Raw genomic sequence first — 27,641 nt, forward strand, 5'->3', positions numbered from 1 at the left:
AAAGGTCCTTCTATTCCTATACTTTTCAGTGTTTTCAATAGGAATGGATGCTGTATTTTGTCAAAGGCTTTTTCAGCATCTATTGAGATAATCATGTGATTTTTGTTTGTTAGACTGTTGATATGGTCAATTATGTGGATGGTTTTCTTAATGTTGAACCATCCTTGCATTCCTGGTATAAATCCCACCTGATTGTTACTATTTTTTTTAAAAAAGCCCATACCTTTCATCTTAGAATCAGTACTTAGAATTGGTTCTAAGGCAGAAGAGTGGTAAGGGCTAGGCAATGGGGGATAAGTGACTTGCCCAGAGTCATACAGCTAGGAAGTTTCTGAGACCAGATTTGAACCCAGGACCTCCCATCTCTGGGCTTGACTTTCTATCCACTGAGCCACCTAGCTGCCCCCATGTTCCTTTTCTAAGTTAAATGAAATTTTATTCTAAATTTTACAAAAACCAAATAAAACATGCATTTTATATAAAAGAAAAAGAAAATGGTACATAAATGAAAACACAAATCTCTTATATGTTTAACTAACTTTTCTTCATATCTACATAATAAATTCCATCTACTGGTATCCCTACCTTCTCCTTCTCCTTGCATCAGAACCTAGCAGAGATCAGGATTCTAGAATTCCAGGGATTCCTCTGCAAAGTGAAAAGCAGATATTTCCTCTAGCTAAAAAAAATATTAATTACCTTGTGAAGTGCTTGTAATAAATATTTAATAAATGTTTGATGAATGGATGAATGAATACCATCTGCTTAAGTGGAATCAGCTCCTAGAATCAATCATACAGCATTTAAAAAATAGATTTGTGTTGATATATTTTGATTTTACATTGTCTAAGTTGTCCCCCGTATACTTCTCTCTCATCAGAGAGATATGTCTTATAACAAAGACTTTATTTTAAATAAAAAGAAAGAAAAAAGCCAGCAAGATTACTCAACACAACCCAAAAAAATCTAACATATTTGTTATTCCACATCCACAGGCTGTTACATACATGTGCACACACACACTCTGCATAAGAAGTGAAGAAGGGGAGAATTATCTTTTCAAGTCTCTTCTTTGGTACCAAGTTTGTTCTTTATAATTTGGCAACATTCATTTGCTATTGTTTGGTGGTTCCACAAACATCTATTAAGCCCTTACTATTTGACAGGGATTGTGCTTAGTGCCAGGCATACAAAGAAAAGCAAAAATGGCCTTTAAAGAGCTTATATTCTAGGAGGCAGCTGGGTGGCTCAGTGGATTGAGAGCCAGGCCTAGAGGCAGGAGGTCCTGGGTTCAAATATGACCTCAGAAACTTCCTAGCTGTGTGACCCTGGGCAAGTCACTTAACCCCCATCGTCTAGCCCTTACTGCTCTTCTGCCTTGGAATCAATGGCATTTGATTCCAAGGCAGAAGGTAAGGGTTTAAAAAAAAGTGCTTATATTCTAAAGGAAAATGCAATATATAAATAAATAGGCATTTGCAAACCACATACAGAGTAATTGGAAGGGATCTTTAGAGCGAGAAGATAACTATAAAAGAAAACTCCTGGAAGCAAACTTCTTTTTTTTTTAAACCCTTACCTTCCATCTTGGAGTCAATACTGTGTATTGGTTCCAAGGCAGAATAGTGGTAAGGGTAGGCAATGGGGGTTAAGTGACTTGCCCAGGGTCACACAGCTGGGAAGTGTCTGAGGCCAGACTTGAACCCAGGACCTCCCATCTCTAGGCCTGGCTCTCAATCTACTGAGCTGCCCAGCTGCCCCCAGAAGCAAACTTCTAAGTGAAACTGAATTTTATAATGACCCAGCTTTACATCAATCAGTAGTCTGCAGGCCTCGCTAGGATAACCTGAGTCTCTGAGCTTTGAACTGTTACCGTATTTATACCCAAACTAGATTACACAAATTCAGTCTAGGTGAGGTCTGCCAAGTGGGGGTCTTTCTTGGCAAGAAGCCTGTTTTTCCCTTGGAAGGTATAAATATGAAAAATAATAAAGGTTGATATAATAATGTATATTAGTATTTTAATTAAAGCCATGCTGATAGATAAAGTTATTAGACCACGTGCTTGTAAGCATTCAAAACTTGCCGCCTAGCCATAATTGTCTCCTGTCTCCTCCTGAGTCTGCTGGCCAAGAGGCCACTCCCCCCTAACTCAGGAGATTTAAACTCTTCTCTGCGTGGAGACGTAGGCGTCCCCACACCCAAAGAACCAGAAACAGAAACCCGTTGGACCACGGGAAATGTAGTTTGATAATTTCCACGTGTCCATAGAAAATATATATACTTTTAGATGACATTTCCCAAATTTCACTTTTACAATTCCCCGTGAGGTCCAGCAAAAAATAGGTTAGTCCTTTTTCTTTGCTGGACCTGTAAAAATAGACAACTTCTAAAATTTTCAGGAATTTGGGGGATAAAAGAAATAGATGAAGAAATGGTTAAAATTAGCCGCATTGACAAAAAACCAATTTGGGGGCAGTCCCCTATTGGTATAACAGTGTATAATTAAAACAAATTATACAACTCAATTTCCACTCCCCATAGTTCGATCAACTGCACCCCAAAGTTCAAAATTTGGTCTTCATGGTACAGTGAAGGCTTTTCAGACATCTTCATAGTGTCTTCACCAACAGGTTCGTCATCTGGATTCTGGGGAGATGGCAAGATCCTTATCCTGAAATTATTCTCAAAAGAATTTAAACTTTACATTATAGATTACAAAACATACATTTTCTTCTAAGATTTATACAATTCCCCATGAAATTACTCCTAAAAGAGTTAAATATACATATATTTTTACATTATCGAATTTTAAAAAACTAAACAGACATCCCATCCCCCTGAGGGAAATACTAAACACCTTTTTCCTTAAGAAAAGTTACCTCAGGTCAGCTAAGGATGAGTGGCTGAGTCCTGGGGGTTGTATGAAGTCAATTGGCAAAATAAAAAGAAGAAAATTCAAGAAGAAAGAAGAAAAAATTAACTTGTGAATGAAATGTAAAATGTGCAAAAAATCTGGGGAAAATAAACTTAGACCTTTGAATGAAGGTCTAATTAAAGTGAACTCAACAGTTTGCAATTACCCATTCAGGGCCAGGACTAAAGGAAATGTCTCTCTCTGATCTGATTTTCTATCCGCTTTTCAGGGAAGTGAGCCAAATAAATAACCAATCTTAGGTGCTTTCTAGGAATCTAAGTCGAGGGGACCCATGTCCTCTAAAGTTTTAGAAAAGACTGGGACTCCAGGACTCAAACCCCAATTTCCAAGCCCTAAAGTATTGGCATAGAACTGCTGCAATTTATGCAGATCTTAGTCAGTCAAGTCTCTGACCATGTGCTTTCTTTAGCACGAATTAACAGCTCTCATGTTCCCTTTTCGTAGAATCAGACAGAAAGGCATTTAATCACAGTCCTATAGGCTCAGGTATTTGCATTAAGCTTATAAAAAAAGATAAATAATGATTATATATGTACTTCCAGTACAAGATAAGAAAAAGGAAAAATCAATTGCTCTCATTAAAAAAGTTTTAAAAAATCAAAAATATATATATATAGCTTAGAACTAGAAGGGTTTTGTTACCCAAAATGAGGTTTTCATTTTGTGAGTGTAAATGGATCTTACAAATAGCAGATTCACAGTGCACATTCAAATAGAGTACCATTATTTCCAATAGCACATTTTAAAACAATAAACAATGATGTTTAGAAATCATATACTTGTTACAGCTTTTAAATCTTGGCTAAGAGTTTCTCAACAAACTCTGTTATTGCTTCCATAGCAAAATCTGATATTTAAAAAAGAAACCTTCTGGTCTAAATTATCCTCAGATAAGAATATACAGGAGCTCCTTGGCTTCCTGTTTTAAAAAAAATCCTGAGTAGGAAATGCTTCTACCCATTTAAGGCAATAATATTTCTTATAATAAAATATATAAAAGCTTATCCTTTAAGACAACAATTCTTAAGGATTTAAAGTAAAAGTTAAAAGATCTCTTGTAAAATAATAAAATATATAAAAACTTATCCTTTAAGGCAACAATTCTTAAGGATTTAAAGTAAAAGTTAAAAGATCTCTTGTAAAATTACAAGGTAATATTCAAAGCATGGAAACTTCAAGGTTCTTTACAATTACCAAGACAGAATAAATTTTAAAAGACATGTGCTCTATAAATCCAGTATACATAAGGCAATTTACAACTTTAAAAATGTGTAGGAAATATAACGTGAGTATCAGAGTAACAAGCTGGTCAAAACTTCTTACCAGTTCTAATAGATTTTTCTCATTATTTGGGAGTTACAATAAAATCATAACAGAATTAATCTAGCAGCCACAAACTTCATTAACTTAAAATGATTCAGTGCAACAGGAAAATCAATGAAATAAGCAAGGTTAATTTACAAAAGTAATTAACAAAATACAGTAACATACAAAGTCTCTTTAAAAACAGAAATAAAACTCATTCAGTTCCGAGGTTTAAAAGTTCACCCCTTGTTCAATTTAAGGTTCTTTTGATTGAGTTCTGCTGAGTTTAAGGAGTTTTTTAAAGTTCAAAGTTCTGAGCAGGTATGGGGGTGAATATTTCTTCCCCTGAGTTCAGTTTTTAATCACAAGCAAGTCTGAATAGGCCATTCGGCCCCATTAAGGGTAAACGCTAGTTGCTAGGTCCAGACGCTAGCGTCCACGTGGGCTTGGGGTTAGTGGAGAAAAGCTCAGAAAAATACCCACGTGTAGTCTGTGTGGGTTGGGGGTGCCTAAATTAGGTCTTTAGAGAAACACGTGGAGGGCTAGAATGTCTCCTATAAGAAAGTAGAGAGAAAGGGGAATACTACTCAAATTGTTAGCGGCAAAGCTGAAGCAGTCTCTGGAGGTCAAGATCTCAGCAAAGGCAGCAGCCGGGGGTCATCCATGTTGGAGCTCGGGGTTGAAGTGGGAGCGGCAGCACTGGGACTGGAACGCTGGCAGGCTTGTAGTCAGGAGATCAGCGGCAGGAATGGAGGTCAACAGCAGAGACACACTGGCTGGGCTCCAGCATTTTAGTTTAAAGCCAAAAGCCCGAATCGGCTGGTCTGACCTCCCTCCCAAGGTGGTTTGGGCTGGACTGGCTGGCTGAGTCCCATCTGAGGCAAAAACGTGCTGTTGCTTTTAGCAAAAGCATGGCAAGGAAAGCCACTTTCCTTTTTTAAAAAAGTGCTCAAAAGAGCTGAGCCAGACGGCCAAAAAGCAGGCATGGCTATCGTTTCTGAAAGGCTATCTGGAAAATTTAGAATTCGATTTCCAAACTTCGTAAGGTTGCCAAAATTATAAGGATAAAAAATAATTATGACTGAGATAAATATAGAAATTGAGTCCCTTCGTGGTTGCCATAATTATAAATATGAAAAATAATAAAGGTTGATATAATAATGTATATTAGTATTTTAATTAAAGCCATGCTGATAGATAAAGTTATTAGACCACGTGCTTGTAAGCATTCAAAACTTGCCGCCTAGCCATAATTGTCTCCTGTCTCCTCCTGAGTCTGCTGGCCAAGAGACCACTCCCCCCTAACCCAGGAGATTTAAACTCTTCTCTGCGTGGAGACGTAGGCGTCCTCACGCCCAAAGAACCGGAAACGGAAACCCGTTGGACCACGGGAAATGTAGTTTGATAATTTCCACGTGTCCATAGAAAATATATATACTTTTAGATGGCATTTCCCAAATTTCACTTTTACAAAGGTGTGGTACCCTCTTGGCAAGAAGGTCTACCAGGTGGGATTTTTCTTATGAAGGCCAGGTCTTCTCCTGAAAGCTGACACCTTCTTGACAAGAAGGTCTGAGGTCTTTCTTGGCAAGTCAGATGTTTTCATATCTCATACCCCTCCATTCTATATTTGGTAATAATGAGGATAGGCAAGGTTATTCTGTAGCTTCAGAGCAAATGAGATAGTGAGACTGCTACCTTGTAAACTCTTGGATTTATTCCAGGATGCTGAAGGCATGCACAAACTCCCTTCGCAAGAATATCTACAGAGAATTCTATTGTTTTAAATACACTATAATTATTGATTACTGATACTCAGAAACAATTAATCACTTAATCATTGGAATTATTTCTTACTGTTAAATCTATTATGATTACAGCTTATTACAATACTGATTATCTAATAGGGTTACATGCAGCGAATATACAGTTATGCAAAGGCAAAATAAAATGAGTATAAAGTGAAATTCCTTAATTAGATTATCTTTTACAGGACTTAGGAAGAACATGCCCTTTCATACAGACTCTCTAGGCATTATATTACTCAATTATGATACTTCTTCCCAATTAAGTAACTTAAATGACACTCATCAAAGATCTGTGATTTCTTCTGTGTGTAGCCTTCTATGACTTAGTATCTAAGGCTCAGAAAGGTTGTGACTTTCCCAGGGTTTAAACTCATTTGCTTCAGACATCACAGCCACCATAGCTCCTCTCAAAAATGATATTCATTTTTTTTTAAATGACACTCATTTAAACAGATCTCACTTGAATAAGAATGTTGAAGAACTGAATGATACAGAATTCATTTGTCACCTCTTTAGATGACTTGATCCTAGTTACTGAATTAGCCTAAGGAAAAGGCAGGAATACATCATATTAAGAAAGGAATAACCCAAGGAGAGATGAGTTTACTAGGGCCCATTCAGCTTCTTGTTCCCTTGCTCTATATGTAGTATTTTCAAGTTCATTCATTCATTCATCTATCTACAATGCACTAAATATTCATTAAGAACCTACAAGGTACAAAAACTAGAGAAGGTAAAATTTAATCCAAACTAACAAGATTATGGACCTACTATGCCCAAGAGACCAGCATAACAAAGACAAAATAAAAAATAGTTCTTGCCCTCAAGAAGCTTACATCCCCTGGGAGGATATAATGAGTAAAGGATTGTGATATATTCATCTTCATTTGAGGAGATAGATGAAAACTAACAACTAGTATCATGGATGATGGGTGATGAGGACCCAGGGGCTAACTGCAATACAAGGGGAAGGAGTGTAGATGGTAAAGGCCAACCCAAGGGGCCTTTAGGCAGATGTAGAAGTTAGTATGTATTACAGGGGTCCTGCACCTAAGCTGAATGAGAGGCAGATGAACTCTCTCACTAGCAAAGCCAAGGCCCCTTTAAGATCAGCATTCTCTGCCTCTGCCCCTGGGAGTTGGAAACAATTCTATTGGACCGTTGGTGTAGTTTCCAGGAAGGAAGCTGGGACTTCCTGAAACTAAACTTTTTGATAAAGGTTTCTCAACTAGAGCTAATGATCTGATCTGACTGCTGGTGATATTTGGCCCTTGAATAAAGGCAATGGATTCAAAGATCTTTAAGCTTGAGGTTAAATGGGTTTATTGGTAATAAAATGAATCAGGTAAAAGGGAGTTGGAAAGTGAGTGAGGTAAGCTAAGATCTTGATTAAATAATATTCACTAAACTACTTTAGGAAATTCAGAAAGATCTTCCTAGGTACAGCAGTATAAGAAAGTCTTGAGGGCAATCTCAACTCTGATATTCTTGGTTGTTGACCCAGGGCTGATAAGCCCTGGGCCAGATGGTGATATCTTGATAGTAGAATTATCTCTTGTTTATATTAAGGTTTGCTGGATATGCCAGAGTTATTGAAATTGGCTAGCAATGGTAGTTGTTCCTACCTGCCTAAAGAATCTACCCAAAAACCACCCTGACCACCTTTTCCTTCCTAACCCTGGAGATCAGAGCCAGAAGTGAAGTCAGGGGTCTGGGGACCCCTTTTTATACCCTCACTTCAACTGTCACCCTGGCACCTGGCCTGGGTCCTCTGCAAGGTTCTGTGTTCTATTTTGGCAACTGCCAGCTTGCAACCCATGAAAACATAGTTGCAGGATTTTATCCATAACAATATTCATCTTCATTTGAGGAGATAGATGAAAACTAACTAGTATCATGGATGATGGGTGATGAGGAAATAATGAACAAGAAACCTTACGTACTTTCCACTACACCTATGCTGCCTTTCTTCCTCCTAGTACTACTCCTTGTTTTCTCCTATTAGTCCTTTCATTGACCCATTGTGGACTGTTTACAGGAGACATTTCATTTCCTTCTCCATTCGTGATCCCCCAAAGGCTTATGTTTAAAACTCAGGAAATTCTGGGTTCCTTTAGGTCACACAGAGAAGGTCTGGAATATAACATCTCCCACTGACTCAAATAATTCTCCACTTTTGTCATACCACCTACCCAAGAAATCTGGAATCCATATGTAAATGCCACTGTTACCTTATTCCTTATAACCTAAACAGGCTTTTTTTTTCTTTTACAGGAAAATGCTGAATGTTCTAATATCTCAAACCAAAAGAATTCCCTCACAATTTACTCTACTATCCAGTCATTTAAAAAGGTATGTACTATTTATTCTTATCTGCTGAGTTCTGTTTTTCTCATATAATTTGGATAAGGACTAAGGAAAGGAATTTTATAAGCCATCACAGAGAGATTCATTGTTGAGCAGATTTCCTCTATCAGCCAAATGACTCATGAATACAAATAATAGAGGGAAAAAGTCTGAGTCAATCCTCACTTGAGGTGACCTTGATGATAGTGCAGATGCTTCTAATCTGTCCTTGTCCTTAAGGGAGAAAAGCTTCTCATTTTATGGGTTAGCCTACAGCCAGACCATCAACTTGTTAATGCAAATGCCAGAATCAATACTAAATTAGAAGAAAGAATAAAGATGAAAAGATCATACAAAGATGAATTAGGACAGGTCCAAGCTATTGTACCACAAAATGGGAAAAGGATAAAGGAATGAATGTAAGCAGATATCACCATTTCCAAAGGGAAAAAAAATGAACTAATGTAAAACAGTTGCTTCAACAAGAAGGAAGAAATAACACACCAAAACCTACCTGAGGTAGCAAACACCACTTCTTTGATAAATAGAACAGCATAGAAACAAAAGTCAATACCACCTTGATATGAGAGAACTGACCTGAATAACCTCCAAAATGGCTTCTAATTCTAAATCTATGAAGTTATTAAGTGACTTGGTAGTAAGTGGTAGGATTGAGATACAAACTAAATCCCTCTGACTTCAGATTCTCTTTAAATAATCCCCATATTAATAATGAACAACTAATCATTTCATATTTGAAATGTCTAATGCTATAGAATTCATTTTTTATCTAGTTATTTTCATTTTATCCAGTTCACTCTCATTTAGGAAGCAACATAGTATATTAAATAAAATACAAGTATTGGAGTTAAGAAAACCTCAGTTTGAATCTTGAATCTAATATATTACTAGCTGTGTATTCATGAGGAAGTCAAGAAAGCTCTTAGTATTCTTAGGGAATTCTCTAGGACTCTAAGGTATAGTCTTGTTGCCAATCAGCATTAGTAGAAGAAGGCTCCACACCAAGAGTTCCTTGTTTTATAAAAAAAAAATCACAGGTTTAAGCCAAAATCAAACAAAATCAAATTCTCCACTTTAGGATGGAGGTATTATTACTTATATTTTAAAGATTCAACTGAAGTATAAGTAGTTGATAACTTATATCAGATAAAACAGGAATACCAAGCCATATTTGTGAATAGATCTCTAGCCTTCATAACACCATATATTTTAAGTTGGAAGAGATCTTAATAGCTATAAAAAAACTTCCAACCCTTTATTTTACAAATGTGGAAACTGAGGTGCACAGAGCACAAATGACTTGCCCAATAATGCCCAGGTGATAAGTGACAGAGACTGGATTTAAACCAAGGTCTTCAGATTACAAAACAAATGATTTTTTTCATGTGCTTTCCTGCCACTTGAAGTCTTATTGAGCCAGCTGTATACTAGATGTGACTTCTCCAACTTACCAAAAAGAAAAAAATGCCTTCAGTGCTATGGTTTTCCTTAACGATAGAGTTCTCCTGAAACACTCCCTGCCTTGTGCCCTTCAATAACTAAGTCCTTTTACTATTAGCTAACATATATATTAGATCATTATAAGAGAATTTAAAGATAAAACTTCAACTAAGAACAACAAAAACTTGAAAAATGGAATGTATCTGTCAGGATATCTTCACCATTAATAATGATAAATGAATAATATTATGCCTCAAAAAACACATAATCTCTTAATGAGATCCCCAAGTAGTTAAAAGAGTTTTATCTCATAATCCACATAGATAAAACCAAATAAATAAAGGATGCCCATTATCCAAGCTCTGCAGTTTAATTCACCTGTTTAGTATATCTACAAGTAGAAATCATAAACTATACCCAGAATTAAATAGAAGGAAAAAAGAAAGAGAAGTTAAAATTTAGGAAATTTTTAAAAGCTCTCAACAATTCCAAGAAACAATTTGTTTCCTGGTGCAAAAACCTATTATTATAAGATCAATATTCTTCTGATGATGTCATATGGTTGTTATACATCATAAGAGAATTGCCCTGTGACCCAGCATTACCACTATTAAGTCTGTATCCCAAAAAAACCAAAGATAGGGGAAAAGGACCTACTGGTACAAAAATATTTATAGCAACTCTTCCTGTTGTGGCTAAGAACTGGAAACTGAAGGAAAGACCATAGATTGGGGAATGGATGAACAAGTTGTGGCATATGATTATAACTGAATACTACTGTGCCAAAAGAAATGGCAAAAGAGATGATCCCCAAAAATCAAGAAAAGACTTATGTGAAGTGATGCAAAGTAAAGTAAGCAGAACCGGGAGAACATTGTACAAAGTAGCAATAATAATGTGAACTCAAAGTCATTCAATTGTAAATGACTTAACTATTATCAGCAATGCAAGGATCCAGGGGAACTCATGATGAAAAAACTATACTGTGCTACCGAAAGAACTGACAAATTCTGAATCAAGACTGAAGCATACCATTCTTCACTTTATTTCCTCCATGAATTTTTCTCTAGTGTTAGTGATTTGCATCCTCTACAAAATGGCAAACATGGAAATATGTATTATATGATAACATATGCACAACTATATTACCTACTGTCTTGGGAAGGTGGGGAAGGAAAAGGGAGAGAGTGACCACAGATCAAAAAATGTCAGAAAGCAAATATTAAAATTGTGTCAACATGTAATCTGGAAAAAAATAACATTTTTAAAAATCAAAGATTGACTGAAATAAATTTTGATCTCTAACCATCCTATCTCTTCAATCAGAACTGCAGGTGAAATAAGATTAGTTTCTGGTAGTCAATATGTCCTGTGAAGTCATTTGCATGGAATTTTCATTTAATAGGGCTTTGCCCCATAATGTATATCAGACACTATATGAATGTTAGTTATTATTATCCTCAGTGCTTTATTTTATTATACAAATTAAGAATCACTTTTTAAATTTTCTTTTTGTTCTATGAACCCACTGAAGGATTTCAGGATGGCCACAATCAGATTAGACTTTCTTAGAGTTTCTCTGCAGGGGTTAGAAATTTAAAAAAAAAAATCTTAGGACAAGAAATGGCAACATTTTATTATATTCAGCCCAGCAAACTTTAAGCAAACCTAATAGCAGGTGTAAATTCAAATTGGCAAAGCTGTATGCCCTTAGGATAACAGAAAGAAGTAAAAGATTAGAAATGAAAAAGGAGACTTAGAAACACACACACACACACACACACACACACACACACACACACACACACAAAACAGAAGGGAGGAATCAACTTATGCAAACCCCCAGCCATGTGGGATAGTCTTCTCCATCCCAACTACCTCTAAGTCCAGGTTGGTTGTAGATAATGGGCATAGATTTTCATAACAAACAGGGAGGAAAGACAACTAGAAAATTTGGGGGAAACTTGGAGTAGAACCAAAAAGTTTTAAAAATAAAAAGGTCTCCCTTCCCTTTGTAACTGGCCAAAGTTACAAAGGCAGATGAGAGAAAAATAGATAAAAGAAATTAGAAATCAGTGGAGTAAAGGATTATTTCTATAGACTATCCTGGATGTGATTATTAAGGGAAGGGTCATATCAGGATATGAAAGAAAACAATTCAGTTTTTAGCTAATAGTAAACAACCCTTGGATAAACAGATTTAAATTTCATTAGTGATTATAAATCCAGATTTAATTTGGTACTGAATCTAGATCTTATGTGAAAAATGTGGTCTCCTATTAGGCTATAGTTTTGGTAAATCTGAACTCAATGTAAAAATTATCAATAATAATAGCAATAATAATAAAATTTTGGCATTAAAATGATAGTGCTAGGAAATGCATGGATTCAGAGAAGTCTGAGTCAAAATCTAGTTTAAGAATGTACAACTGTGTGACTTCGCCTCTATCTAAAGGGAAAAAATGGAAATATTGGCACCCACTTACCAGAGTTATTGTTAGGATCACATGGTTAGCAATATATAAATGTTCACTATTATTTTTATAATTTTTAATAACCCTTACTTTCCATCTTAGAATCAATACTGGGTATTGGTTCCAAGGCAGAAGAGTGGTAAGGGCTAGGCAATGGGGGTTAACTGACTTGCCCAGGGTCTGCTAGGAAGTGTCTGAGGCCAAATTTGAACCCAGGACTTCCAATCTCTGGTCCTGGTTTTCAATCCACTGAGCCACCTAATTGCCCTTTATTATTATTTCTTTAATGAAATATAGTTACTTCATAATGGATAACTTTATACAGGATTTTAGATGGGATAGAAAAATGCAAAATGGTATTAAGTTGAAGCAATTTTGTATAAGGTTATTTGAAAATTGGTAATGGGCTTTGTTCCATGTTTCAATTTCATAATATTGTTTATGATAATGTAAAATATGGTAAACTATTATAAAGATATGATATAGAATATCAGCTTCTCTTTAATGTGAATAGTGTTAGCTTATAAACTAAATTTTTAAAAGATGAATAGAAATATACATACATTATATATGCACATCTGGAAAATTGTGATGGTATTTTGTCAGCCTTGATAATCATGTGTTATAATATTCTCAAACATTATTGTTCTGAATTTTTATTCTAATTTTAGTTCTAAATCTAATTCTAAAGCATTATTTCATTCCAAAGTTATTTGACTATTCCTTATGAAAATGATGAAACAATTTGCTAGGTTATTGTATAATACTGACTTTAATATAATATATAATAATGTGCTAACATAAATATAGTATATTGTGTATATAAATACATGATGTATATCTAATATTTTGATATATTTTGTTATTTTAATATAATATTGTATTTCTGTTATAGGTTATATTATGCTATCATTTAATATAATAAATAACAAATATATGTAAAATATGTAAAAATATTGTATAATATTGATAATGTTAAAACTTATCAAGTATTTAACTGGCTGTATGTTTAAGAAGAAAATTGAAGAGATCTATTTAAGTTTTTGCTTGAGAACAATAACAGTAGGTAAAATTCCTAACCCTTCCTCCATTATAATAGAAGGGGTTGGGTTATTCATTCCCTTCATTTCTTCTCCATGCAATGCTATTTTGTTTGTTTATAAGAGCCACTTGCCAACAGCTCTCTGTCAATTCATCAATCAGTTACTTTTTAACATCCTGTTTAAAAACACCCAAGCCTCACAGTTAAACCCTCTATGAAATGGATAGTGCCTTCAGGTCTTTTTGTGTACTGGTGAGTGAACCCTGAAATCTATAAATGTCATATCTGTGATCCATACTATATCTTCCAACATATCATAGGGAGAAATGAGAAGAATTAACATTGAATTGTAATATTTATTAGCAATATTTCTATATGAAACCATTCATTTTCCCAAATCTCTAGCTTCCCAAGGCTAGGCGGCTCCCAAGCTAATGTAATTATTCCTAACTAGGCTAGGGTTTTTGTCTTTTGTTTAAGTCAGGAGGAGACACCCTTTTTTATCTATAAATAAGAGCACTCCTCCTAAAGCATTTGAAAGTATATGCCCTCTTTGTACTTGCTAAACATATCATCTAGATTTGGGATGATGAGGTCCACGATAGGGGAAAGAGTCACTGAAAACATGATCGACACAACTTATATTTTTCTGACCAAAGATTGCTGAAAGAAGCTGGTTTGCAATAAGCTCCCCGACATTCAGTTTCTTATACCAGAGAAGAGCAATTTGGCCACATTTCCCTAGTAGGGTGAAGCTGCAAGACTCACCCACCTGAAAAATAGCACTCCACCCCACCTGTAATAAAGTAAAAGAGAAGAAGTCGAGATCTTTAAGTCCACTTTCTCTTTCAAAATATTCACCAATCAGAGCTGCCAGCAAAGTTCCAAAAGGAAAGACTGTCAGGTCAATCAGAAAGACATTTCTTCCTATGGAAGAAAGGGTCAGGGCTCACAGAGCAAGTTTCTTTGAAAGAGCTACCCATGATTGACTGATCCTTTATTAGTACAGAGCATGCCCTTATTAATAAATTATGTTATTGGGGCAACTAGGTAGCACCATGGATAGAGCACTAACCTTGGGAAGTCAAATCCGGTTTCAGATACTTCCTAGCTGTGTGATCCTGGACAAGTCCCTTAACCCCATTTGCTTAGCTCTTACTGCTCTTCTGCCTTGGAATCAATACTTAATATTGAATCTAAGACAAAATGTGTTTTTTAAAATAATAATAAACAATGTTATTCTCAGTGGGAAAAAGAAGGATCACCCAGAAAATAAATGATCAGAAAAGGAAGTCTGCTGCTCATATAGAAAAGGCAGGAAATATCCTAAAGATAGTCTGAGTACTGCTCTAATAGCCATAAAATATTGCAAGACCCAGGCAAAGACCTCCAGTACATTGAGTATAACCTATGCAGAAGACTCATAGGAGAAAATGGATGAGAGTTGAGCAGAATGTGATATGGATGACTTGTGTTTAGCACCAGTGGAAGAAGGACCCATAATGATGAAATTATGGATACATTGAAGTATTATTAATGGTTATTAAATATTTCAAATCCATTACCCCATTTGACTTTCACAACTCCTATGAAATCAGTAGTACAAAAATTATCTTCATTTTATGGATGATAAAACTGACAGGGCCAATAATTTGCCTGAAGTCATACTGAGCCAAAATTAGAACCCAAGTCTTTTGACTCAAACTCCATCATTTTTTCATTATACAAGTACCTTATTTATAATGCTATTATGAAGTGTATTCTAGGTTAAATGCAACCTAGACTGAAAAATATTGCATAGGACCCAGGTTCATATTATCTTGTGGAAAATGTTTCTGACTCAATCTGTTTATGTGAGCTTATGGGAACTGTGTCAACACCAGGCCATCACATGGGTCATTGTGGGGAAAGGAGGTTGAGAAATGATATATACTGCAATTTCACCAATCATATGGCAAGAGAGGGATGGAAAGTTTTGTAAAAATCCCCCAATCGAAAGCAAAAAAAAAAAAAACAAAACAAAAAACCCTTTCCTTCCCTACCTTTAATGTTATCTAGAGAATGTAGTAGAGGTGTAGACTTGAGTCAACTTCCATCTTTATCATATGACCTTCTTCCCTCTCTTGTCTTAATTTCTCCATCAATAAAATGGGATCAATGACAGTCTGTGGCACTGAAGGAAAACATCTTTGTCAGTGTGCTAAAGTCTTAAGAAGCCCACAGTTCCCCAGCCCCAGACTGTCTTCTTGGAATTTATTCACAAAAGAACTGAAAAGCAAGTCAATCAGCAACCTAAATGCTCTTCAGATGAATTGAAATGAATGTTCAGAAGTGAAAAGATTCATTAACTTCACCAGAATACATTTGGGAAGGTCAATGAAATCATTAAATCAACATAAAGTTCAGTCTTTCAAATTTCTGCCTGACTTACTCCATTTTTGCTACATGACAAACTAATCTCATCTCTCAATCATATATTTTCTGGATGATATATTTTACTACTTCAGCTATACATTTCACCTGTCTATACCATCTGTCTTTGACTCTATTTCTCTTGCCATGAAGGGCCAAGTGAGATCAAAGTTACATTGTTCCTGCTCCCTATTAATATTTCATGTGTCTTCCTCTTCCTTTCAGAAGAATGGAACCAAACTTCCTGAAACTGCTTCTGGCAAAGACATCTAAAGAACCAAACAAGAGTATCATTTCATTTCTCCAGAAATGTTTCCTCATCTCTAAAAGAAGGAGGTGGACTGGATGTTTTGAGGTCCCTTCCAGCTCTTAATTCTATTATCCTATAATATCTGCCTCCCTCTACCTCTCCACTCTAGCAAGGAAGAGATGGCAGACTTATCCATGGAAAAAGTTACCCACCATATGACAGGAAACGCAGCAACTTTTCTTGCTAACTAAAAGCATACTCTGGAGAGCTAGCATTATCCTCCCTGTCTTCAGAAATAAACCATGATATCTAGGTTCTCCTACTGAAGGAATGGCTTTACTCCCAGAAACTAAACCAAGAAGTATCTCCTCAATGCTAAACCAAGATACATTTCAGATAGCTGGACTATCGAATGACTTTTTCTTTGTCAAATTAACTGATGGAAGGCAACATGAATAGGATTCAGAAGAACTGGAAACTGCTCCCCGTTGAGAAGATCATGGAACCAGGGGGCCCAGAAATCGTCATTCTTCCATGAAGACTTCAGGCTATTGGGGGTCTCTGCATCCCAGTGCCCTTCTCACCTATTTGCCTTGCCATCTCCTACCCATTCAGTTAGAAAAGCGGAGAATTGGTCTTCTCCATGAATAGTGTCAATTCTGAGTCAATATGCTACCTTCCTTCTGCTTTTCATTCTTTGAAATCTACTGTTCTCTTCCAAGTGCTTATGTTGACTGTGGTTTCTAACACCAATTTCCACCTTAGTGACTACAGATCCTGGCATGAATTCTTCTTCTTCCCTTCATACCAAGGAGTTCCCCTCAGAGACTCTGACATCACCATTAATGAGCTTTTATGTGCCTTGGCCTCATGTTTCCTTGGGCTTCAAAATTGTAAAGACCTCCTCCTCTTCACATTCATCATGCATTCCACTTCACCTTGGTGTGGTTAGACCTCATCAAAACTGCAAAGTGGGCTGGAAAGACAACTGAACTTAGAAATGAGAACACAGGAATTCAACTCCTGCCTCTGACATGTACTACCTCTGCGATCATGGGCAAGTCTCTTAGCTCCTCTTTCCTTGTCTGTAAAATGGAGGGTAAAAATAGATGCAGTTCCTACTTCAAAGGGCTGTGGGAGGGTAAAATAAGATAATTTGTGTGTAATGAGAGTAATCATGGGGAAGTTTCGAGATCTCTTTATCATCTCTGATAATCTAATAAGGACAGTTTAGTTGATAAGGAAATGATGGACACAGAAGATCTTTTCATCAGCTCATGCTGCTATTCTGTCTCTAGGAGCTTGAAGTTTATTATATATATTTCAAGACTCATTTCACACAAAAGAACTCCTCCAAAAACTTTGCAGATGCGCAGAATTATAAATTATGTCATATCAAAACACAAAAGGTCTCATTAGCTTCAGAACAGACCAAGGCCAAGGCTGAATTTTGACCGGGTTCTTATCAGAAAGCCAAGTTGGGGAATATTTTTCTCAGGGTTGAATTGCCCCTGCTAAGGTTTTGGCCTTGGCTATACAAGGCAGCTGCATTCCTGGCCAAAGGGGGAGAGTGTTAACCTTTTAAATGCTGACTTGCTAGGAACCTAAAGCTCTTCAATAAGGCCACAATACTTTTCAACAAGAAATCACAAGCATCACAAAAGTGGTCAAAAGAGGAGTCTCAGATTTTTATCTATTTAAGATTCTGTTTCTCCTATTGGCTTCCCACAGGGAAGCCCTCAATCTGCTCAATTGGAGCAACTTTCACAGAGTTGGGTAGGTATGCTTTGGCTCCATGGGAAGGAATACATGCTCTGTATTCTGGCTAAAGGCTATGCATGACCAGAGCTTCCTTTTTAGTTCTTATGGGTCCCTGTGACTGTGGGCTGTATGAAGAGGATTGGCTATTGAGCCAAGAAGAGCCACTTTCTTTGTGGTCTATAAGAATTGAGGAAAGGCTGCTTTTGGTAAAGTTGTTGTGGGGATCAAATGTAATAATATATGTAAAAGTACTTAGTATATACACTTAGGTGTATGGGAGGCTCAGGGAGGACTAGCATCTCAGGTTTGAGGACCTTTAGTGACCATCTCTCACCTGTGACTCTAAGAAGTATTCAGAGCAGCCACACCCTGTCAACACTACCTTGGCAGATAAATGGGATAAACCAGGTTGAGGGTAACTGACAAGCCTCAATCCCATTAGTTAGTTAGTTAAGGGGATGTCTACCCCAATCATGTGAAGACTTTCCCCAGAGGAATGGGTAGATGAGAAAAATGTGTCCCAATGGCCATGAAGGTGGCTGAAGCAAGCACTGTGGAATGCTTAAAGCTTGGTCAGACATCAAAGATGCCAAGGCATTCCACTGCATCCTGACCATTACCAGTCATCTTGACTTTAGTTTTGCCACTGAGTCTGGAAAAGAAAGTGAGACTGATGGCTTTGTGTAACTCACCTTCATTTAAATCCAATTAATTTGCAAGTCAAAACATTACTCTCTTAATGTCATTGGTCTCCTCTAACAGTGAAGGGCAGACAACTACAGAGCACATAGTATTGCAATATAAATGCTTATTCTCTGACCCTTCCTCTCTGGCCTCTTTTGAGGTGACCCCTTTGTCAAGATAGAGCCAACACCAGCTCTCATTTAGACTTCAGCAAGGAGAGGGATTTCTTTCCCTCTCTCCCAACCTTAACCACAATAGTAACTGTGTCCACAAAGCAATAAGAATCTATATGCATGCCCATCTCTATAGGAATTCTGAGGTGAGTGGTTATCAAATCCAAGAAATAGCCTGATCCTTCTTGCTACAAATGGAAAACATTTTGCAAACTGTAAAGTGCTATATAAATATTTTATTTGAAGCTTGAGGTTCCCTCTATTTTATTACAACCTCTTATCTTTCTCCTCTCATAATCTCTTCTGTCCACTGAAACATAGTTTTATACCTTAGTTAGACCCTTGATTCACCTAAACCATTAGGCCCTACCAGATACAATTCCCACTCCTATCCAGCTTCATTCATTCAACAAGTATTTATTAAGTGCATACTACATGCCAAGCTGTTAGTGTGGGAAATACAAAGGCAAAAATGACATCCCTTTTTATATTCTTTCAGATTTTGGACTCTATAGTCAATACTGACCTCAATAAAGCCCTTACTATCACTTTGGACTACCTCTTCTCCTTAAGCTTCTGCCATGTCTGTTGGAGCAACCCCTGATCCTGGAATATCACCATCCCCCATCTTCTGTTTTCTCAGTTCTGTAGGTAGTACAAATTGTGTAAAGTATAAAGTAAACCAAACAAAATCAAACAAACAAATAAAAAACATTCAACTTTTGAGAGATTCCAAGAAGATACAATCAATCCCTGCTCTCATAGAACTTCCAGGGTAGTGAGGTATGATCATAAAAAGTTAAATGATTTTGGGGTAGTAGAAACAATAAGTTCATTGGGACTTGGAAGAAGAGGAAGGTCTTGAAAAGGTCATGAGAAATCAATGCGGAAGTAGGACTTTCAATTGGACCTTGAAATAGGGGTAAGCCTGTCATAAACCAAAAGGGGGTGAGAAGGCATAGGAAATTGGAGCAAGAATAAGTGTACTGTGTTGGAGATAATAAGGTGATAGTCTGACTGAAGCTAGAGGTTCACAAAGGGAAATAGTGAGAGATGTCATAGAAAAAGAAGGATGAGATCAATTTATGAAAGGACATAAGGTATAAGGTAAGGAATTTGGGTTTTACTTACGTTTATTTGTTTATTTGTTTGTTTGTTTTCTTTAGGCAAGCCAGACTAGTTGAAGTAGCAGGGCATCACACCAGAGAGAAGAGGTAGTAGATGCCAAATCAACACCACCTTTATCACCATCTAACCTCATCCAATGGAGGCAACTCAGGATCCTGAACCAAAAAGCTTTGGAAATAGTAAGGCCCCCAAACACTGGGCCAGCTTCCAGATCAGTGCCAACTGCCACCAAGAAGAAGATAGGCACAAAAGCCCTGGGAATGGAGATGCCCCACAAACCATCAGTCCTACTTCTAGCCTAGTCCTCAAAGTCGCCCTCCAGGGAAACAATTCCTGTGGAGAAGAAGCCAAACATTTCCTGAACTACTACACATAAGGCAGGTGAACTAGCCTCACTGAGGCAACAGAACACCCTGGGAGAGATGGAAGACACCAAGTGTCAGGCAAGTCAAACCTTTACCACTATCTTGACCACAATCTCCCTTCAGACCCCATCGGAAATGATCCAAAATTCACTAGCAATGCTTCTAGCCCAGTGCCCTCAGGCATTATCCTGGAAAGCAGCCTCTGTAGAGATGCAATCAGGCACCTGCTCCTGCAGGTGCTACAGCCACTGCTATTGAAGACCCAGAAAATTCTGACTACCAAAGTCCTTGACATTGTCAAACAATCCAACATTAAAAACAGCTATTTGTATGCGTGCACACACACACACACACACACACACACACACACACACACACATTAAAGCAAAGTCATTTCCACTTGCTTGGCCATTTCTCCATCTGACACAAGTGAAACATTCCAAATGTACTGTCTTCTCTTTTAGAATGTAAACTTCCAGAAGTAATGGCCTTTGAATGTAGATTGAAACATAATTCTTTTCTAGTTTATTTTTATTGTTTTGTTTGTATTTTCCTTACAACATGGTTAATATGGAAATATGTTTTGCATGACTTCACATATATAATTGCTATCAAATTGCTTTTGTTCTCAAGGAGTGGAGTGGAACAGGAGGGAAGGAAAAAGAGAATTTGGAACTCAATTCTCTTTATTACAAAATTTTTACATGTAATTTATTTAGTTAAATAAATTAAAATAATTTTTTAAAAAATAGAATTGAGTTCCTTGAATTCAGGTTCTTTCCTAATTTTCTATTTGTATACCTGACACAACACAGTGCTATGCACATAGTATTGGCTTAATAAATTTTTTCATTTATTCATTATTCAGTAAACATTCACCATTCCATAGACGACCACCAAATCTCCAGCCTTACCTTTCTTCTGAGTCCTAACTGAGTCCTACCTCCAGCTCACTACATAGCATTTTGCCTATATGTCCCACCAGTGCTTCAAATTTTGCCCAAAATTAAGCTTATTATCATCTTTCCTTAAAAGTCCACTCCTCTCTCTGATTTCACTATTTCTGTTAATAATGCCACTGTTCATCTTATCTCTCATGTTTGAAACTTGGTGCTGTCTTTGACCCTTAACTCTAATGTCCAAATTGTCACTAGTTTCTATTGATTCTATCTCCATAATAACTCTCACAATCATCTCTTTCTCTCTGTTTCCATCACCATCACCACTATGTAAGATCTTATTATTTACTACCTCCCTTGGTTCCTGCAATAGCTTACTAAAAGATCTTCCCATGTCCATAATCTCTTCCTTCTTAGCCTTTTTTTGTGTCACTGACCCCTCTAGAAGCATAATGAAGACTATGGAACCCTTCCTAGAAAGATATTCTTAAATAAAGAAAACAAACTATATAGGATTGAAATGGAAACCAACTTTATTGAAATATAGCTATCATAATATTTTGAAAATAAGTTCCCTTGGGGCAGCTGGGTAGCTCAGTGGATTGAGAGTCAGGCCTAGAGATGGGAGGTCCTAGGTTCAAACCCAGCCTCAGACACTTCCCAGCTGTGTGACCCTGGGCAAGTCACTTGATCCCCATCGCCCACCCTTACCACTCTTCCACCAAGGAGCCAATGTACAGAAGGTAAGGGTTAAAGAAAAAAAAAGAAAATAAGTTTCCAAACCTCAAGTTAAGTATTCCTGCCATAAGTCTTATCCTTCAGAGAGCTACTAAAGTAGTCTTCCTCTTACATAGTCTCTGTTCTTTTGCTCAGAATCTTTCCCTGGCTCCCTATCACATACCCTATAGCAGTGATGGTGAACCTTTTAGAGGGGTGGGTAATGTGATGTCCTCAGTCATGGGAGGAGAAGGGGAGGGAACAGCCCAGCCCCGACTCCCTCTGGCTTTCTAGTAAGGAACTCTGGTGAACTCTGGGCTGGGGCAATGGCGCCCTTGCCCATAGAGAGGTTTCTGAGTGCCCCCATCTGGCACGTGTGCCATAGGTTTGCCATCATGCTCCTATAGAGTTCAAAATTCTCTGACTAATATTCCAGGCCCTCTACAGCCTGGGACCACCCTACTTTTCCAGTCTTATTCCATATTACTCTCTTTCAAGTACTCTATACTATAGTCAAATTGGACTATTGTCTATCCCTTGCCTCTTTTTGTCTGTCTTGCTCCAGTTATACACTAAACTTTTCCACCTATATACCTTCGAACAGGCCATCTTCAATATCTGGAATACCCTCCTGCTTCTCTCCCTTTGTCTTCTGAATTTCTAAATATTCTCCATGATCTAACCCAAATATCACTGATTCCAGGAAGTTTGTCCTGATCCTGCTGATCTAAAATTATCTTCCCTTTCAAACTTTATGTAGGACTTTCTTCTGTACCTTTCTAGTGCACCTGTCATGTAATATATCAAAACTGTCACCATTTGTAACTTACCACCCCTCTCCCATGAGACTAAACTCCATGAAAGGAAGGATTATATTTTATCCATATTTTGTATCTTTAAAACCTAGTCCAGGACTCTACCCTAAATACAGGATGTTCAATATACTGTTGAACTGATTCAAGTTGTCAAAGTAATGTTTTAAAAAGATTAATTTAAGGAGATGAAAATACAGAATGGATTGAAAAATATGGAAAATTTAGAAACTTTAAATCCTCTAGGAGACCAGTTAGGGTCTATGATATTAGCCCATGCATGAGTTGATGAGGGTGGTACACATTTCAAATAGACAAGGAGACTTTGAGAAAATCAGGATCTTGGTGACGTGGGACTAAAGACTATGGGAATCATCAGTGACTCAAAAGTTTCAAGCCTAGATGATTAGAATGATAGTACTATTGATAGAAGTTGGGAAATGGTTGGAGGACATGGGATGTTTTGGATGACAAACATAACAAAAATTCTTTCACATATGTTGAGCCTGAAGTCACAGCAGAAGTCAGATGGAAATATGTGTTTCCCTCAATTCATGGAATCAAATTTAGGATGAAAACTAATTCTTCTTTGCCAGAAGTACAAAATAATCCCAGTAACTCCTCATTTAAGGGACAAAGATGAGGTAGAAGAGGGAAATATGCCTTCTAAGAATTTCCAAGATAATTGGAACTTACCTCTTCAGAAAGCTAAGCTTATTTTAAACTATTTTTTTTATCAAAGTCATTTTTTTAACCCTTACCTTTCATCTTAGAATCAATACTAAGTATTGGCTCAAAGGCAAAAGAGTGGTGAGAGCTAGGTATTTGGTGCTAAATGACTTGCCCAGGGTTACACAACTAATAGATATCTGAAGCTAAATCTGAACCCAGGATCTCCCATCTCCAGACATGATTCAAAATCCACTAAGCCATCTTGCCCCTCTTCAAATTCTTTTAAAAGGTTATAGGAGCTAAACATGCAAGAGACCTTAGAGATCATTTGTATATGTTCATTCCTTCCTCTCAGGAACTTTTTATCATACTTCTCCTTACCTGTACAATTCATCACTGGTCCAGATACTTGTTGCTGAGCCTTCATCTTTCTCCTTTTCTTCCTATTGGGTCCTAATAATCTGTTATGGTTTGATAAAGCAAAAAACTGAGACTGTCAGTACATGTAAATGAGGCGAAATATATAATTATTTTACATATGTATAAATTAAATGAAAATGCTGAGGAGTAAAGTGTAAGAATCTTAGCAGAAGGGTTGTATGACCACCTTTTCAATAGCTCAATTATTTTTACTGGCTTCCTAATTCTTTACTGGCTGAGCCTGATGGATTTAAGACATCTGGACTATATTAACTTCCCTTTAATTTCTGGAAATTCTCTTGAAATGGACCTCTGAGAAGAAAAAGAGAACTAATCAGAGTAAAGGAGGAAGACAAGGCTGGGAAGGAAGGACCCCGTAGTGTGAAATGGCTGAGCGGAAAAAATAAACCCTTCTCACAAAAGGGAGATTTTGACTTGTTGGAAAGGAAAGCTTGAAATATAAAGGATGATCAGGGTGGAAAGTAACCCTTTAGAAAGAAGAGGGAAGGGGAGAGTTCCCTGCTGTCTTTTGTGAGTCATTGTTCTCTTCCTTCTTCTATTTTCCCTTCCATTCTCCTAGTCACGCATTCCAGTTCATTAAGTACTTTTTAGTCTATGAGAAAGGAACATCATGACCTCTTACCACCACCAACTCACAATCTCCACTACACAGAATGCTCAGTGGTTTTACTGAGGACTCTCAAATGCTTTGAGTTGGAAAGCAGTGGTGGGAGAGGAGTGGAGATACCTTGTAAATGGAGCACAATTTCACTTCTCAGCAATGACCCATTTGCTCAAGTATCATTTCTCTCCAACCTGTGCTCAATGCACAATCCAAACATGATCCCAATGCCAGCCCAGATCCAGGGCACCCAAATCTCACTCTAATTAGAATTACTTTCTCTTCTGGGTTTTTTTGTTTGTTTTTTTTTATCCTCCTGACAAGTTTAGATATAACCAACTTAAATTAGCTAGGGGGAGGTAAGGCAAGAAGAAAGGAAGAATGAAAGTTCTGGTCTTGAGTGATTGCCTGAAAGGCAGTCATATCAGAGTTCTGAGGATCAACAGGCCCCCAGATCAGAAGGCACAGTCCTGTGAGCTTGTGTTTTTAGAGATCAACAAAACATACCATTCCCTTTTAACAAGAGAATTTAGGGGAAAAAAAACAGTAACAATAACAAACATTTACTAAGTACTGTGCCAGGTGTCAGGGATTCAAAGCATAGTTTGGATTTGTTTGTTTTTAATGTCACAGTTACAGGGTTTACAGTTCAAGGAACAAAAAAATAAAAAAAAAAACAGAAAATTGTCTAGCTTTGTTTACCCCATTCCAGAAACTGAAACCTGAATAATACTGTAAGCCCTGTTACTGATAATAACACCTCACTTTTATGTGGCCTCTTTCTTTTGAAGAGCTCAAGCTACTTTCCTCCTCCCTCTGTTATCTCATCTCCATAGCTCTGTGGAAATGGTAGTAGAGAGGAAACAGGACATTCTTGTTACTCCCCAATTTATAAAGGGAAAACTAAGCACAGAAAAATTAAAAAGATCACCCAAGATAATAACTGGGAGTCAGTCCAGTCTCCAGAACTAAAACAGGACTCTCCTAATTCCCGATGAGAATAAACTATACTTATAAGTTCTTGAGCATTTCCCTCACAACAAGCCTATGAGGTACTTATTGAGATAATGCAAGTATTTTAATTACCTTCTTACAAACTCATGGAGGCTTAGAGAGAGTCGTGGAATCATGGTATTTGAGCATTTGAAAAGATCTTTAGTAGCCATCCAGTCCAATCTACACGCAGAAAACATTTTCACTTTAACATACTCTATAAGTGGTCACTCATTCCCTGATAGGGAATTCTGAAGCTAGCCCATTTCATTAGTTTTTGTCATTGTTGTCATTCAGTCATTTCAGTTATGTCCAACTCTTTGTGACTCTATTTGGGGTTTTCTTGGCCAAGATACTGGAGTGGTTTGCCATTTCCTTCTCCATCATTCCACTGATGGATAGTCCTAATTATCAGGAAAATTTTCCTGATAATGAGGCCAAATTGTCCCCATTTGGAACTTTCATACATTGCTCCTCATTTTACCCTCTGAGCAAAGTGTCTAATTGGTCTTCCACATGATACCCCTGCAAATATTTGGGGATTGATATCACATCCCACCTCCCCAGTTTTCTCTCCTCCTGGATAAATACTCCATTTTCCTTCAGATGATCTTCACATAGCACAGACTCAAGGCCATTTTCCTTTGTCTTCTCCTCCAAGTTCCCCAGTTTATCCTTATCCTTCTTAAAGTGTAGCTTCCAGAGGTCTGACAAGATAGAGTACAGTGGAACCATCCTAAAAACCATACTTCTTTTAATGTTGTATTACATATTGTATCCATTAAAATCCAAGGTTGATTGAGATTTAGGCAGGATGTTGGAGATCATGTTAAACACCTTCATTTTGGAAGAAATTGAGGCCCAGAGAGATTAAGTGGTTTAGAGTCACAATTAATAAGTAAAAAAAAAATTTATTAAGTGTTCACTATATGCTAGGCACCAATGAAAACTACAATTATTGGAACACAGATATAGAGTTGAAAATATCCTTAGAGTCCTTTGTCCGGTTACTTCGTTTTTTATAAATGAGGAAACAGGCCTAAAAAGATTAAGTAACTTGCCCAAGGTCACATAAATAGTAAGTTAGTATTTAATTCAGATATTTTTTTTCGAAAGGGAATTATTTATTTCACCAGCACTATTCCAACTTTCATCCATTTATAATCTCTTTTGTTTTTCCAACATTTCTAAACAATTATCCTGAAAGACTTCCAGGAAATGCAATAGTCAGAATCTTTTCTTCACAGTTTTGGAGAAGCCAAAAAATCCCTAAATTTTCTCTCCTTGTTCTTGTCTTCCAGACCCATCATTTCTCTATATATACATTTTCAAATTCTTTTTTAGTTTTTTCCAGGGTTTATTTTTCCCCTTTTTCAGTTGCCCTTCTTCCATGTTGTCTTCCAATGAATTCATTTTCATTACATAACTATTTTAATAATTTCTATTGATATTTCATCATCATCATGTCCTGAAATGTTTTAGTTGTAATCAAGTCCCTGATTACTTCATTTTGGCATGTTTTTGTTATTGTCATTTCTTTTTTTTGTTTGTTTCTTTTTTTGTTATTTTCATTTCTGCCATCAAGTCCTTCATTGTGTTTCTCATTGTATCATATCCTGGGGAATTTCTTTGCTGTTGTTTCTTTAATATATTCTTCTTCTCATTTCTTTCAGCATTTAAAAAAAAAAAGATTTTCTTTTGAGGTTCTGAGATTTTTTTCTTTTTTAAGGAGACTACAGTTTCTATTAAAAGGGTCACTTAGAATATCTTGCCTGAAATCTCTTAGTCTTCCATCTTCCTAGAAGCCATCCCGATGTAGGCCTTCTCACTCCACAGTCAATGCTATTTCCAGTATTCATGTTACCTCTCAGGAGGAAAAAAGAAAGAGTCCCATCCATATAGGTAAACTTTGGAGTAAAACTAAAGCAATAGCCAGAGGTCTCTATGATTTCCTCTTAATTAGTAGGTGGCAACTTACATAGAACTTTTCAAAATTTTTCCTAACAATTATTATTCAGAAATCGATTTCAATTGATCTAATAAAAATGCAAGTGACTAGAAAATAGTAAAATCCAGGTCATAGTCCCTTGTTCTAAAGCTCAAGAATTATCATGATAATGATACATGTAAAACTCAGTTTGAATTGCTCATTGACTATGGGAGAGGGGACAAAGAAGGGGAGTGAGAGAATACAAATCATGTAACCATGGAAAAATATTCTTAATTAAATTTTTAAAATTAAAAAAAATTTTTAAAGCATTATAAGATACCAGTCATGCATCTTACTTTCCTCAGGTCTATTTTAACAAATATTTCTTAAGTACCTTCTTAAGCAAGGGGCTGTCACACATGTGGGAAC

General features: G+C 36.8%; 1 protein-coding gene across 1 annotated transcript in view; it reads left to right on the forward strand.

Annotated features, from left to right (window-relative positions):
- Positions 1-16,059, forward strand: part of LOC123246043 (SLAM family member 5-like) — an 86,464-nt gene extending 70,405 nt beyond the window's left edge. The window contains exons 9-10 of the mRNA XM_044674995.1: positions 8,326-8,403; positions 16,012-16,059. Of these exons, the coding sequence (XP_044530930.1) occupies positions 8,326-8,403; positions 16,012-16,059 (126 nt within the window). The remainder of the gene's footprint in view (positions 1-8,325; positions 8,404-16,011) is intronic.
- Positions 16,060-27,641: the final 11,582 nt, after the last annotated feature.

The sequence above is a fragment of the Gracilinanus agilis genome, chromosome 4 (genome assembly GCF_016433145.1).
Source record: "Gracilinanus agilis isolate LMUSP501 chromosome 4, AgileGrace, whole genome shotgun sequence".
NCBI classification, from domain to species: Eukaryota; Metazoa; Chordata; class Mammalia; order Didelphimorphia; family Didelphidae; genus Gracilinanus; species Gracilinanus agilis.